Here is a 14,096-nt window from a genome sequence, read left to right as displayed (position 1 = left end):
CCACAGTCAAACTACTTCTCGATCTACAATCCTTTATCAGCCACTACAACACTGGGACAATACACACAGGAGAGCCACAGATGGAGAAAAGCAGTTTCGTACTGTATGACCTTAGTGCAGTAATATCTGACTGGTATTAGCGTTACAGTCCAAATGAACAGACAAAAAGCAGAGACAGTTTTTATACAATTGGGAAGGAAAATCTTCGTTATCTCCCACTGGTGACCATGACAAAACATCTAACCTCAGCTTACGAAAACAAGAAGATATACATTTATATATATGTTAAAAAAAAGCAAAAACAGAACACTGTTGTATTATAAAGTGAAGAGAATGATTTTGACCAATAACATATCTTTTCTTTTGTGTCTGCCGCTGTGAAGCGATTGGTGTTGCGTCCACGAAATCTGATAATGTCAGACGACAACTGAATCAGGCTTTTCCCATGGATTTCCACACATCTCCAGCATTTAGTCAGAGAACGCCGAGATCAGCAGAGAAGAAACGTCGGACTTGAACAGTGTAAGGGTCAGTTTCCGGACTTTTAAATCTTGATAAGTTATCATATGATTGTCTTTCGGGGTCTGGGGAACAGTGTCACTCCACCACCAACTCAAAACTTTCTGCTTCTTGAAACTCTGCATTCATTTTTGCAGCCAGAACATCAAACTCTGACATCTGGAAGCAGGAAGAAAATAAATAATTAGTAAATGTATTACATTGACCAGAAAAGCAAGATTATCAGAGACAAGACACCAAAGCAATTAATAGCCACACTGGGAAACATGTGTTGTCTCTGGTGCAGCTATGTTACCGAGAAATCTGTTAAAATGGTACATCAACCACTGTATCCAGATCTCATACATGGATCATACAGAGATCAAGAAATAACTGGATTTAAAAGAAGAGAAGAACTTGACGTGTTAAATTACAGCGTGAATCCAGCAGGAGTTTCATTTATGTGAATGCAGTGTTTCTGTGACTGACCGACTGACTGCCTTCGCTCTTTCACTCACCTTTATCTGTTGCACCCTCTTCCTCCTCAGGTTTTTTTTGGACAGGGCGACTCCAGGGATGTTGGGATCGGGCTCAGCGCAGGCTGAATTCTCGTCGGCCGCGGAGGCGTTAAATGAACCCCCACAGAGAGAGGACGAGGCCTGGGGTGCCCCTCTGGAAAGGTTGGCTTTTCGGTTCACCTCGGGGGTCAGGAGTTTCTCGAAGCCAAACAGGGTCTCTCGATGGCTGGGAGACGGGGAGGACGAAGCCAGGTGTTTGGGACTCTCGAAGGAGGCGTCTCCCGCGCTGAGTCGGCTGTAGGAACGCCGGACCTTCTGGGACCACAGGGCATCCTGGGATTCGTCTTGGGACTGAGCCGGGGGTGACCTGGGGGGCAGGATGGGGGACAGGACTTTGGGGGGCTTGGAGAGCGGAGCTGGGGGTGGGGAGAAGGTTTTGGACCTCTTGGCGGTCACGTCAGATGGTCGCTCCACATTCTCTTTGTTTTCCTGTGATGGAACCTGACAGAGAAAAGAACATTCCAGTGAAAAAAAAAAACCCCTGAAAACTATCATAAAACTAAACTGACAAGAGAACTTACTTAATTCTTCAATTCCCGAGAATACATTAAGAACATGTGTACTACAGAATTGAACAGTTTACTACAGGGTAAAGAGACGTATTTCCAAACATTCCAAAACAACGTTTGGGTAATCTAATCTAATTTATCATTTAAAGTCTACGAGTAGGTTTCTTAGACAAAGATTAAGCCTTAAGATCTGGAGGCCTAACGCTTCGGCACGGGTAATATTACGTTGTTGGGCGATACGCTCCACTTTCCACTACACATTTTCCACTCACCTGGGTTTTCCTCGGTGCGATTTTTCTGACGGTGATTGTTGAACGTTTGGCAACCACTGGTACTGAGGTCTAAAGCACAAAATACATCTGATCAGTTTAAGAGCAAATAGCACAACTATATCTCGTCACTGATCATGTAAATGCTTACATAAGGATTTTTGGTCCTGTCTTTTTTACGCGAAGGACATAACGATATTTGGTCATGGCTATATGTGGTTTTACCCACCTGAATCAGACTGGGTTTGCTCGTTTGTTCATTTCCCGACAATCGGGCAGATCTCCTCCGCGAAGGAGTTGGTTCATCTGGTTCTGAAATTTAACGCATAGGTTAACAAAACAATCCCATCAGTAACGACAGCGCTGGTTACTCGACAATAATGTAAGACTGATGGTTAAACAGCCAAACTCGTTACAATTTTGTAGTACTTGATGTCGTCAGTATAGCACCCAATTACTAAAAAGAAACTTAGTAGTACTAAAGTCTACTTTTATTGCACGTTTGAGATGCCAGACATACTTTTGTTTTCGCCCCTCTTCTTGGCGGACTGTCCACTCGAATCTAACTTGGGTGTCCTGTTACTCATCCTCATCCAGATTTGAGCGAGGAAATTAAAATAACTGCAGAACACTCAAACAGTAGGCACTACGGGCTATATCAAAACTGAGATATGACAGGTTACAAATTAAACTTCGACTTCGTCGTGAGACTGTAGAAGCCACCATCCATTACTCGTTTCAAAATCGCCCGCCTTCTCGCACCGGAAATGGTTGCTGGCGAGACAGTTATAGAGCTAAAAACACCTAGAATGATATGCAGACTTGTATTTGTGTATATGGGGTTGGTTAATAAAGTACAAATTGGAAAAGAGTTGACCCTGGTAATAAAAATGATTCCCAAACTAATAAGGCAAAAGAGATTTCTTGTAAATTAATACATAAAGTTTACCCTGTCAAACACCTCGTGAAGTGACGGTGATGTTAAGGGTTCTTCTGCTGAAAGGCACACACAAATCGTGGAAAGATATCAGAACCTTCATAGTTACCAGTATTTTACAAGGTGTGTGTGTGTGTGTGTGTGTGTGTGTGTGTGTGTGTGCGCGCGCCTGCCTCTTTGTTGCACTTTTTTTTTTAATTGTCTTGTTGATTTATTGACAATCAACGGCTATGACACCATAAATTGATGTGTCTCGTTGGATTATTAAAATGTTAAAAGTAAAAGGGAACAACTTCTGATTAAAATGGACGAGAGACATTGCATCAGTATAATCAAAGTCATAAAAGAACAGAAGAATATACTTTGAGACACTTTATGCTTTGGATATATTCGAATACCTTCTCTGCCTTTTATTTACATGTTCTATTGTGTATTATTCGAATCAACATACTTTTCTTGGATATCTGTCACGCACGTTGAATACTACTGATCTATGGATTATAGATCTATACTTTTTGTTTTGTTTTTTTTTCATCCGAAGCGGTAGGTGGCGGTAATGAATATAGTCATTCTTCAATTATGAAAAGGTGACAACATAAACTCGCGACCACAGCGGAAGAGACGTGGCAAAAATATCCTCTCTGGTAAATGCTAACTACGTAGCCAGTGATAAACACAGGAAAACTCGCTTGGATGACAGATACTGGAAGAGCCGCAGGAACTGTCTAATCTCGGACCTTTCAGGTAATGTCTCACATATAAACTAGCTTTAAAAGTTTGACATTTTCATGTTAGATCAGAAACATCGGATCATATAATTATCAGTGGTTTTGTCAACTCTTTACTGGCTAACTCATGTAGCTAGTAAGTAAACTAACTAGATCCAGTAAGTCTGTCAGAGCACGACATCCTGAGATGAGTTATTGATCCAGTTTGCCTGATTTGCTACAGTATATATGCATTGTTTTAGCCTAGTTCTAACGTGATTCTTATTTCTCTCGACGTGTCGAGCCGATATTTGTACATGCTTGATGAAGAAGATTTGACAAAGCTCTGTAATATGACAGGCTAAAAACATGGGTGTGTTTGTGTTCAGTTTGTCAGGCCATGGGTCTGTGTAAGTGCCCCAAGAGGAAGGTGACCAACCTGTTCTGTTTCGAGCACCGAGTCAATGTGTGCGAACACTGCCTCGTCTCCAATCACAATAAGGTTTGTGAATTCCGTCTCTGGAATATTAAAGCAGTGTCATTTGGCGTGAAAAAGTTTTTGAAACTAATATGCGAGGGGGTTTCGGAAAAGAAGAAGAAATTCCAGTAACAATTTTAAAATTCTAAGACTGCTTAGGAATGCGCCGGTACAGAGTGACCGAGAGAAAGTTGTCGGTTCAGCTGTAGTGATGTTAATCTAGCTTTGACAGGGATGATAGCCTCTTAGCTACTAGAATCTCATGCTGTCTCCAACAAAGTTAATATTCTTACAGCTGTGAAAAGTCATTTTTTTTAGAATATTTTAAGGATGTTTCCCAGGATCAGAAGTGTTTTAGGAAGTAAAATGTTTTGGACGAGTTACAGGAATTCTTCCATCAATTCCACCATACTAATTTCTTCTACTATAATCCCGTCGTTAATAATATGATAGTTGGAAAACCAAATTCCTACTTTTATCAGGATAATGGATTACACATACTGGAATTTGTAAACACCACTGTACCTGTTTACATCAGTTTGATCTTTTTTTCTCTCTCTTCGGGTACAGTGCATTGTACAGTCTTATCTTCAGTGGCTGCAGGATAGTGATTACAACCCAAACTGCAGCCTGTGCAGTATCCCACTGAACTCCCAGGACACAGTGAGGCTGGTGTGTTATGGTGAGTGATGTCACATAGGGGCTGGTCACTGGACACGTCTGACACATCATCCACTGGATTAGCAGAGTTTTGTCAGCCTTAAGTGTTTTAATGTTAACACAAATATCATTGTGTTTTAATGCTTTGAGGTGTATATAGAGGAAACAGGATCTGTAGGAGGACAGGTAATTTGAAAAAGAAAGAGGAGGGGGAGAGAGAGAGAGAGAGAGAGATCCTGTCGTGATGGACTGATGTATTTGTGATGAAAATGAGTCATAGTTGAGTTGGTCCCATACTGAGCTTAATTTAAACTGTGAAATATACACTTGTTACTGTTGCAGGCAATCCAGAAAATACAGAGCTTCTGTTCTGTAACAGGTTAATTAAACCTAAGTGCCTAGACCTCAGCGCAAATGTTCCTGAGAGATATCTGTGAGGTATTGCATGTGCCAGTGAGATTATAATCTGAGTTTTGCACTTTTCAGATGTTTTCCATTGGTCATGTCTGAACGACCTGGCGTCCCGTTTGCCCCTGTACACCGCTCCGGCGGGATACCAGTGCCCAACGTGTCAGGGCCCCGTGTTTCCTCCGTCAAACCTGGCCAGTCCCGTGGCAGACATGCTGAGAGACCAGCTGTCCTCTGTCAACTGGGCCAGAGCAGGGCTGGGCCTCCCACTGGTGAGGACACTCGCAGTTACTCCAGTGACAGCAGTGAACATGTGGCTTACAGGCACAGGGTTGTGTTTGACTGCTCAATCAGAGCTGTTCTCTCAGACAAAGTTTATTACTAGTCCTACATGTCAAGTGCTCTGTCCTGAGATTCACCACTAAAATGTCATTGAGAGAGATGGAGATCCATGTTGGGAAGTATGACTGACTAAGGCTCAAAGACACTTTCACAGATAGTTAGAGGTGAAATTGTTCAGCTGTGCATTGCCTTTGAGGATCAGTCTTGAATGAAATGATGACTATGAATAGGATACAGGGCAAATCAATTGAATCTGTACATTACTTTAGGGAGCATGTTTCTTTTCAGATTTTGTCTATATCTGAGCCAGAAAAACTGACCAGCTGACTGAGAAAGATTAGGCTTTTTTTTTCCTGTCAGTTGATTGCCATCAAATGTACATTTTCGTAATAACTGTTTGATCAAATGCCAAATGATTTCATAAATTATTTCTGGGACTGAATCAATCTCCTTCCTCGCCGTCTACAGATCGAAGACCCAGCCGAGCCAGAGGAGAGCATGACACAGGATGTCACAGATTACAGCGACTGGTCCGCGTTTGACAGTACGTACATCTGTCCCCTTCTCTGCAATGCCCTTCCTTCGTCTCAAAGATTTCACGTTGTCGTAACACATGGAAACGAGTCAGCGTCAACAGATGTTTGTATAGACCGTCCGCATTGTTCCAAAGCACCCTTACAGAATCCTGAGCCTAAAATCCAACGGTCGGTATGTTGGCAGTGAGGGCGGGAAGAAAAAAAGTCTCTTGGGTTCTTAAGAAAGCTTTAGAGATTGCAAGACTCAGATGGGGGCGCCCACACTCCACTGATAAGTGTGATGAATTTAACAGTTTAAAATCATGAATTCCATCTTCTAGAGGAAATATATGTACTGGTCTGTGGAGAGGATTTGATTTACATATCAGGATATTAATTCTTTAATAAGGCTGATCTGAGGTCAGTTCACCGGGGAGAGGAAAGCTGCACATTGTTTCGCTGAGTTCCACTCACCTTCATATAAAAAAAGCAGAGCACTTAACAGTTTGGTCATAAGACCGGCTTTAGTGCTGCCCTCAGCAGTCATCGGGTGTTTTTATTGGCTGACATTAGCAGAATATCCTCACGTTATTGGCTCTCAGTCTTACTCCACCCCCCCCCCAATGTCTGTGTTCAACAGCCCAGGCTGCAGAGTCATCTGTATCTGCCCCCTCCCTCTCCTACACCCCTGAGCCCAGTCTGGTCACATCCCCTCTTCATCAGGAGGCCCGACCACTGGTCCACAACAACGGAGGACTGGCCGCCCATGACCACTCCGTCATCGACATGATTACAGCTACCACATCCGACACCATCACCATCAACACAGGTAACAGTTACACACATCACATCTGACACCATCACCATCAACACAGGTAACAGTTACACACATCACATCTGACACCATCACCATCAACACAGGTAACAGTTACACACATCACATCCGACACCATCACCATCAACACAGGTAACAGTTACACACATCACATCTGACACCATCAACACAGGTAACAGTTACACACATCACATCTGACAACATCACCATCAACACAGGTAACAGTTACACACATCACATCCGACACCATCACCATCAACACAGGTAACAGTTACACACATCACATCTGACACCATCACCATCAACACAGGTAACAGTTACACACATCACATCTGACAACATCACCATCAACACAGGTAACAGTTACACACGTCACATCCAACACCATCACCATCAACACAGGTAACAGTTACACACATCACATCCGACACCATCACCATCAACACAGGTAACAGTTACACACATCACATCTGACACCATCACCATCAACACAGGTAACAGTTACACACATCACCTCCAATACCATCACCATCAACACAGGTAACAGTTACACACATCACATCTGACACCATCACCATCAACACAGGTAACAGTTACACACATCACATCCAATACCAACAACACAGGTAACAGTTACATACATCACATCCGACACCATCACCATCAACACAGGTAACAGTTACACACATCACATCCAATACCATCAACACAGGTAACAGTTACACACATCACATCCAATACCATCAACACAGGTAACAGTTACACACATCACATCCGACACCATCACCATCAACACAGGTAACAGTTACACACATCACCTCCAATACCATCACCATCAACACAGGTAACAGTTACACACATCACATCCGACACCATCACCATCAACACAGGTAACAGTTACACACATCACCTCCAATACCATCACCATCAACACAGGTAACAGTTATACACATCACCTCCAATACCATCACCATCAACACAGGTAACAGTTACACACATCACATCTGACACCATCACCATCAACACAGGTAACAGTTATACACATCACATCCAATACCATCACCATCAACACAGGTAACAGTTACACACATCACATCTGACACCATCACCATCAACACAGGTAACAGTTACACACATCACCTCCAATACCATCACCATCAACACAGGTAACAGTTACACACATCACATCTGACACCATCAACACAGGTAACAGTTACACACATCACATCCAATCCCATCACCATCAACACAGGTAACAGTTACACACATCACATCTGACACCATCACCATCAACAGAGGTAACAGTTACACACATCACATCCGACACCATCACCATCAACACAGGTAACAGTTACACACATCACATCTGACACCATCACCATCAACACAGGTAACAGTTATACACATCACCTCCAATACCATCACCATCAACACAGGTAACAGTTACACACATCACATCTGACACCATCACCATCAACACAGGTAACAGTTATACACATCACCTCCAATACCATCACCATCAACACAGGTAACAGTTACACACATCACATCCGACACCATCACCATCAACACAGGTAACAGTTACACACATCACATCTGACACCATCAACACAGGTAACAGTTACACACATCACATCCAATCCCATCACCATCAACACAGGTAACAGTTACACACATCACATCTGACACCATCACCATCAACAGAGGTAACAGTTACACACATCACATCCGACACCATCACCATCAACACAGGTAACAGTTACACACATCACATCTGACACCATCACCATCAACACAGGTAACAGTTATACACATCACCTCCAATACCATCACCATCAACACAGGTAACAGTTACACACATCACATCTGACACCATCACCATCAACACAGGTAACAGTTATACACATCACCTCCAATACCATCACCATCAACACAGGTAACAGTTACACACATCACATCCGACACCATCACCATCAACACAGGTAACAGTTATACACATCACCTCCAATACCATCACCATCAACACAGGTAACAGTTACACACATCACATCTGACACCATCACCATCAACACAGGTAACAGTTACACACATCACATCCAATCCCATCACCATCAACACAGGTAACAGTTACACACATCACATCCAATCCCATCACCATCAACACAGGTAACAGTTACACACATCACATCTGGCACCATCACCATCAACACAGGTAACAGTTACACACATCACATCCGACACCATCACCATCAACACAGGTAACAGTTACACACATCACATCTGACACCATCACCATCAACACAGGTAACAGTTATACACATCACCTCCAATACCATCACCATCAACACAGGTAACAGTTACACACATCACATCTGACACCATCACCATCAACACAGGTAACAGTTATACACATCACCTCCAATACCATCACCATCAACACAGGTAACAGTTACACACATCACATCTGACACCATCACCATCAACACAGGTAACAGTTACACACATCACATCTGACACCATCAACACAGGTAACAGTTACACACATCACATCCGACACCATCACCATCAACACAGGTAACAGTTACACACATCACATCCAATCCCATCACCATCAACACAGGTAACAGTTACACACATCACATCCAATCCCATCACCATCAACACAGGTAACAGTTACACACATCACATCTGACACCATCACCATCAACACAGGTAACAGTTACACACATCACATCCGACACCATCACCATCAACACAGGTAACAGTTATACACATCACCTCCAATACCATCACCATCAACACAGGTAACAGTTACACACATCACATCTGACACCATCACCATCAACACAGGTAACAGTTATACACATCACCTCCAATACCATCACCATCAACACAGGTAACAGTTACACACATCACATCTGACACCATCACCATCAACACAGGTAACAGTTATACACATCACCTCCAATACCATCACCATCAACACAGGTAACAGTTACACACATCACATCTGACACCATCACCATCAACACAGGTAACAGTTACACACATCACATCTGACACCATCACCATCAACACAGGTAACAGTTACACACATCACATCTGACACCATCAACACAGGTAACAGTTACACACATCACATCCAATCCCATCACCATCAACACAGGTAACAGTTACACACATCACATCCAATCCCATCACCATCAACACAGGTAACAGTTACACACATCACATCTGACACCATCACCATCAACACAGGTAACAGTTGCACACATCACATCTGACACCATCACCATCAACACAGGTAACAGTTACACACATCACCTCCAATACCATCACCATCAACACAGGTAACAGTTACACACATCACATCCAATACCATCAACACAGGTAACAGTTACCCTCACTATTAATGCTTTTCTGTCCCTACATTGTCCTATCTAATACAGTCTTACATAAGTCGTGTAACAAAGTTTACTCGTTCACTGTTCATGATTCATTACCACTCCATTGTGTTGATTTTTTTCAGCTGTTTCTGTGAATGTTCTTACATTTTTATCATATTAAAGTATTGGTGCTTTACTCCCAATTTGTCCATTTTTTTTTTTTTTTTTTTTTTTACACGCTGTTGTGTGCTAGTCTGATATTTTCCAATAAATATTGCCACAGTGTCCACCCACTGGGGTGCTAAATGAAGACTTGTTAATGTTTTTTATAAATGCTTGTTATATAGGTATATTAATTATTAATCATAAATTATACTAATTATTAATTATTCTTTATGTTTTCTCACAGCCTCATCCCCCAGAAAGGTGTATGACACGCGGGATTCAGGTCACGCCTCTGTGACACAGATCGACTTTGACGATGACAAGTATCGCCGACGGCCCACGCTCAGCTGGTTTGCACAGATCCTAAAGTGAGTTTACTGTCCAGAATCAGCCTCCCTGTTACTGTGATCTGTTACACAGATCCTAAAGTGAGTTTACTGTCCAGAATCAGCCTCCCTGTTACTGTGATCTGTTACACAGATCCTAAAGTGAGTTTACTGTCCAGAATCAGCCTCCCTGTTACTGTGATCTGTTACACAGATCCTAAAGTGAGTTTACTGTCCAGAGTCAGCCTCTCTGTTACTGTGATCTGTTACACAGATCCTAAAGTGAGTTCACTGTCCAGAATCAGCCTCTCTGTTACTGTGATCTGTTACACAGATCCTAAAGTGAGTTTACTGTCCAGAATCAGCCTCCCTGTTACTGTGATCTGTTACACAGATCCTAAAGTGAATTCACTGTCCGGATTTGACCTTGATTTTGCTCTTTGATTTTGTCATTCATAGTAGAGTAATACCTAAAGAATGAAAGAATTCCTCTTTAAAGTTGCGGATAAAAGATGTGTTGTATTTCTCCACTCAGGAACCGCACGGGCAATAAGAAACGGGCGCTGACTCTGAAACAGAGGGTGCTGATGCTGCTCCTGCTGGGCGTGGTTGGCTTCTTCACCCTCATCATCATCATGGCCAAACTGGGCCGGGCCTCGGCCGAGTCCGACCCGAACCTGGACCCCATGCTGAACCCAAACATCCGCGTGGGGAACATGTGAGCCGGGCTGTCTCCTGCTCCGCTCTGGTGGCAGAGGAGAACGGTTCTGGACTCTGAACTGGGATGGGTTATCTGGGTAGAACAGGACCAGATGGAAGGATTGGGGGGTTTGGCTTGATTTTGTCCTTTAGCTGGAGAAGAAAAGAGAGGCCCTCTTCACTAAACAGGCCTCAGACTCTCTGAGTTTACTGCTGCGGGGGCACTAAGCAGGGCCCTTTTCTCCCGACAGCTAAACGACAAAACTGGTTCTCTCAGAGTCCTTTGATCACATGCTCTGTATGAGTGTGTGTGTGTATATGAGTGTGTGTGTATGTGTGTGTGTGCGCGTGTGTATTCATGTCCTTTACACGCGTATGCATTTCTCTAACACACAGGTTCAGTCCTGATACACTCATAGACATTCATAGGTGCTGGGAAGGGAGTGGGTTTTCCAGAGTGATTTTGTTTTTTCTTTTGCAGTACAGTGGTTTGGTATTCCTGACAACAGCTGCTGTTTTATATGTCCTAGTGATCTGTTACTGTGTCTCTTCACCTGCTGGCAAACATTAATCTCCTTCTTCCATCTCTGAAAATACAGAAAATATCAAGTTCTTGCGTGAGTGTAAATGTGTGCGCATGCACGCACGCACACACGCGCACACACACACACACACAGCTGCATAGGCTGATGAAGTTTTCTCCAGGACACAGTGGGATCCCTGACTGACTGATTTATTCACAGTATGATTATCACATAATTGATAATCAGTACATTAACGTAACGTCTCTGTATACACAACTCCACATTCCCTGACGTGGGAGAGCATCGCTGGCCATGCTGCACAGAGGTGGAGTCTGCTTTTGAATTGTCATAGAAATGACCATGTCCAGCCCTCTGTGCAGTGTCACAGAGTACAGACTGTCTATATCAGCATATTGTCCGTGATTCATATGGTTTTGGATGTGATTTGTGTTGGGTTTGTTTGTTTTTGTTTTTGTTTTTTTCACTTGACTGCTTTAAAGGTTATTCATATTTATCAAACTGAATTCCCTTAATTCAGATCATTTCCAGGTGTGTCAACACTACTCTCTCCAGCACCCCCCCCCCCCTTTAACTTTTGATACTGTACATTAGGCATTTCTGTCATGGGGAACTGAGCATCTAACTTTATTCAGACTGGTTTCTGACCAGTCCTAGAAAACCCCACTGCTTTCGGGGAGTGATCATCTGAGGCTTTTCACATCTAAAACATTTGGAGGCAGTGAACGGACAGCTCTTACACAGCGTGGTATATTATAATGGAAACTGGATTTGTCCTCAACATGGGCATGTGTATTTGTACAGAACTCTGGCTTTTAATGTAGCTGTAATTCCAGGTCATGAGATTTTGGTCTATTCACAAACGACGTCTCTATTAAATTATGAACTTTATAAAAGATTGTGCTGTTTTCATGACGACATCAGTACAATGAAATACGTGACGCACCTCCTGACATTTCAGGCCACGTCAAATTCGCTTTCGTTCGTTAGCCAAACGAAGTCATGTCCTATTTACTGCAAAAAAAAATTGGCAAACAGACATGTTTTTATGAAATTCTAGAATATCACCCCGTTTGGCAATGTTTTTATTAAATGATAGCTTGTTACGGACTGCTGGTCATGACTTCCTGACAGGAATCATCACACACTCAAACAAAAATCGAGCCAGGAATACAGCCAGGTTGAAACCTGGGGAAAAAGACGTGACAGGGTAAATGAGTGAGGGGCCATTACAGCTTATTCATCTCTGGAAAGAAACGATACACAAAAAACAACAGGGAGCCGCATCCGTAATCACTCTTTGAGCTGTAATCACCTCCATGAATCAAACATGCCATTACTCTCTGAACTACGTCATGATTAAAACAAAAAAACAGAAAAAAAAAACAAACAACAAGCAAAGAAAAAGAGGCAGATACTCACAGATCGACGCCTTTGCAACGATGGTCAGTCTTCTCTTTTCTTCTCTTAATGCATAAACTGTCCCCAGTAACGCACAGTAAAAACTAAACACCTGGAACATCTGTGGGTCAAAAAAGAACAGGATGAGAGATTAGAGTGTCGACCTTTGACTTTTGGGTGTCTCAGAGGCTTCTGATTCTGAGGCTAAGGGGTGCGGTGACTGTCTGGGCTAATTCAGACTCTCTGGTACAGACGTGACACGGGGCATTCTAAAGAACAAATAAAAATGCCCAGTGACACACACAGTGGCCTTTAAAGAGCCAATCACCACAACTTAATTATGAGGCCCCTCCCTCTTTCAAGCCACGATGGGTCACATGATCCCCACAGGCTCTGGACCTTTGTGACTCAGTAGAGGGCTGTCCTCTGACCCTCCATAAGGTCAGAGAGTGAGCCCCTGGTGCACCCACAGACAGGGGGAGCATGTGCTGAAAGGATGGTTCTTGTCTTTTGGAATACACCCGTAATGTCTCTTTAGATTATCACTTTGGATTTTATATCGTTACCAAACGATAACCAAATGATGTTTTTTTTTGTGGACTGTTGCATGCACCCATTTACAGAGCCATGCACCTGTCAGTCCGGTTCTAATCCCAACTTCCCTCTGAAAACCCCAAGGTTCCCCTCCGCGTTGAATGCAGTCTGTGCATAACAAACATGAAGAACATTGTGATACCAGTATGACTTCGGTGTGGTCCTGGTTGTGTAAGGTGGACAGTGGGGCCAGACGGTGGTAGACCAGGTCAGTGAAGAGAAGTGTGAGCAGAGAGAAGCATACGAC

The 14,096-nt window shown here is 43.0% G+C and overlaps 2 protein-coding genes across 2 annotated transcripts; one reads left to right on the top strand and one right to left on the bottom strand.

Annotated features, from left to right (window-relative positions):
• Window positions 1–597: 597 nt before the first annotated feature.
• On the bottom strand, window positions 598–2,441 carry cdca5 (cell division cycle associated 5). Its single transcript, XM_030792915.1, has 5 exons — window positions 2,375–2,441; window positions 2,080–2,166; window positions 1,858–1,919; window positions 1,017–1,517; window positions 598–678 (listed from the first exon to the last, which is right to left on the bottom strand). Exons 1-5 carry the CDS (start codon window positions 2,439–2,441, stop codon window positions 598–600), a joined length of 798 nt encoding a protein of 265 aa, XP_030648775.1.
• Window positions 2,442–3,460: 1,019 nt separating this feature from the next.
• zfpl1 (zinc finger protein-like 1) lies at window positions 3,461–12,304 on the top strand. Its single transcript, XM_030792523.1, has 8 exons — window positions 3,461–3,535; window positions 3,888–4,000; window positions 4,547–4,658; window positions 5,123–5,316; window positions 5,855–5,930; window positions 6,542–6,730; window positions 10,532–10,655; window positions 11,149–12,304. The coding sequence occupies exons 2-8, from the start codon at window positions 3,899–3,901 to the stop codon at window positions 11,333–11,335; spliced, it is 984 nt and encodes a 327-aa protein (XP_030648383.1). The 5' UTR covers window positions 3,461–3,535; window positions 3,888–3,898; the 3' UTR covers window positions 11,336–12,304.
• The last annotated feature ends 1,792 nt before the right edge of the window (window positions 12,305–14,096 follow it).

Source organism: Chanos chanos, chromosome 15 (assembly GCF_902362185.1).
Source record: "Chanos chanos chromosome 15, fChaCha1.1, whole genome shotgun sequence".
In the NCBI taxonomy this organism is placed as follows: Eukaryota; Metazoa; Chordata; class Actinopteri; order Gonorynchiformes; family Chanidae; genus Chanos; species Chanos chanos.
The sequence above is the reverse complement of the archived record's forward strand: the minus strand, read 5'-3'. Positions and strand labels throughout refer to the sequence as shown.

Coding starts and splice junctions, on each gene's coding strand:
- cdca5 (XM_030792915.1), bottom strand. CDS start 2,441: ATGAGTAACAGGACACCCAAGTTAGATTCGAGTGGACAGTCCGCCAAG. Junction 2,167..2,374: donor GAAGAGGGGCGAAAACAAAA/GTATGTCTGGCA, acceptor GTTAAATTTCAG/AACCAGATGAACCAACTCCT. Junction 1,920..2,079: donor ACCCAGTCTGATTCAGGTGG/GTAAAACCACAT, acceptor TTTAGACCTCAG/TACCAGTGGTTGCCAAACGT.
- zfpl1 (XM_030792523.1), top strand. CDS start 3,899: ATGGGTCTGTGTAAGTGCCCCAAGAGGAAGGTGACCAACCTGTTCTGT. Junction 6,731..10,531: donor CACCATCACCATCAACACAG/GTAACAGTTACA, acceptor GTTTTCTCACAG/CCTCATCCCCCAGAAAGGTG. Junction 10,656..11,148: donor TGGTTTGCACAGATCCTAAA/GTGAGTTTACTG, acceptor TTCTCCACTCAG/GAACCGCACGGGCAATAAGA.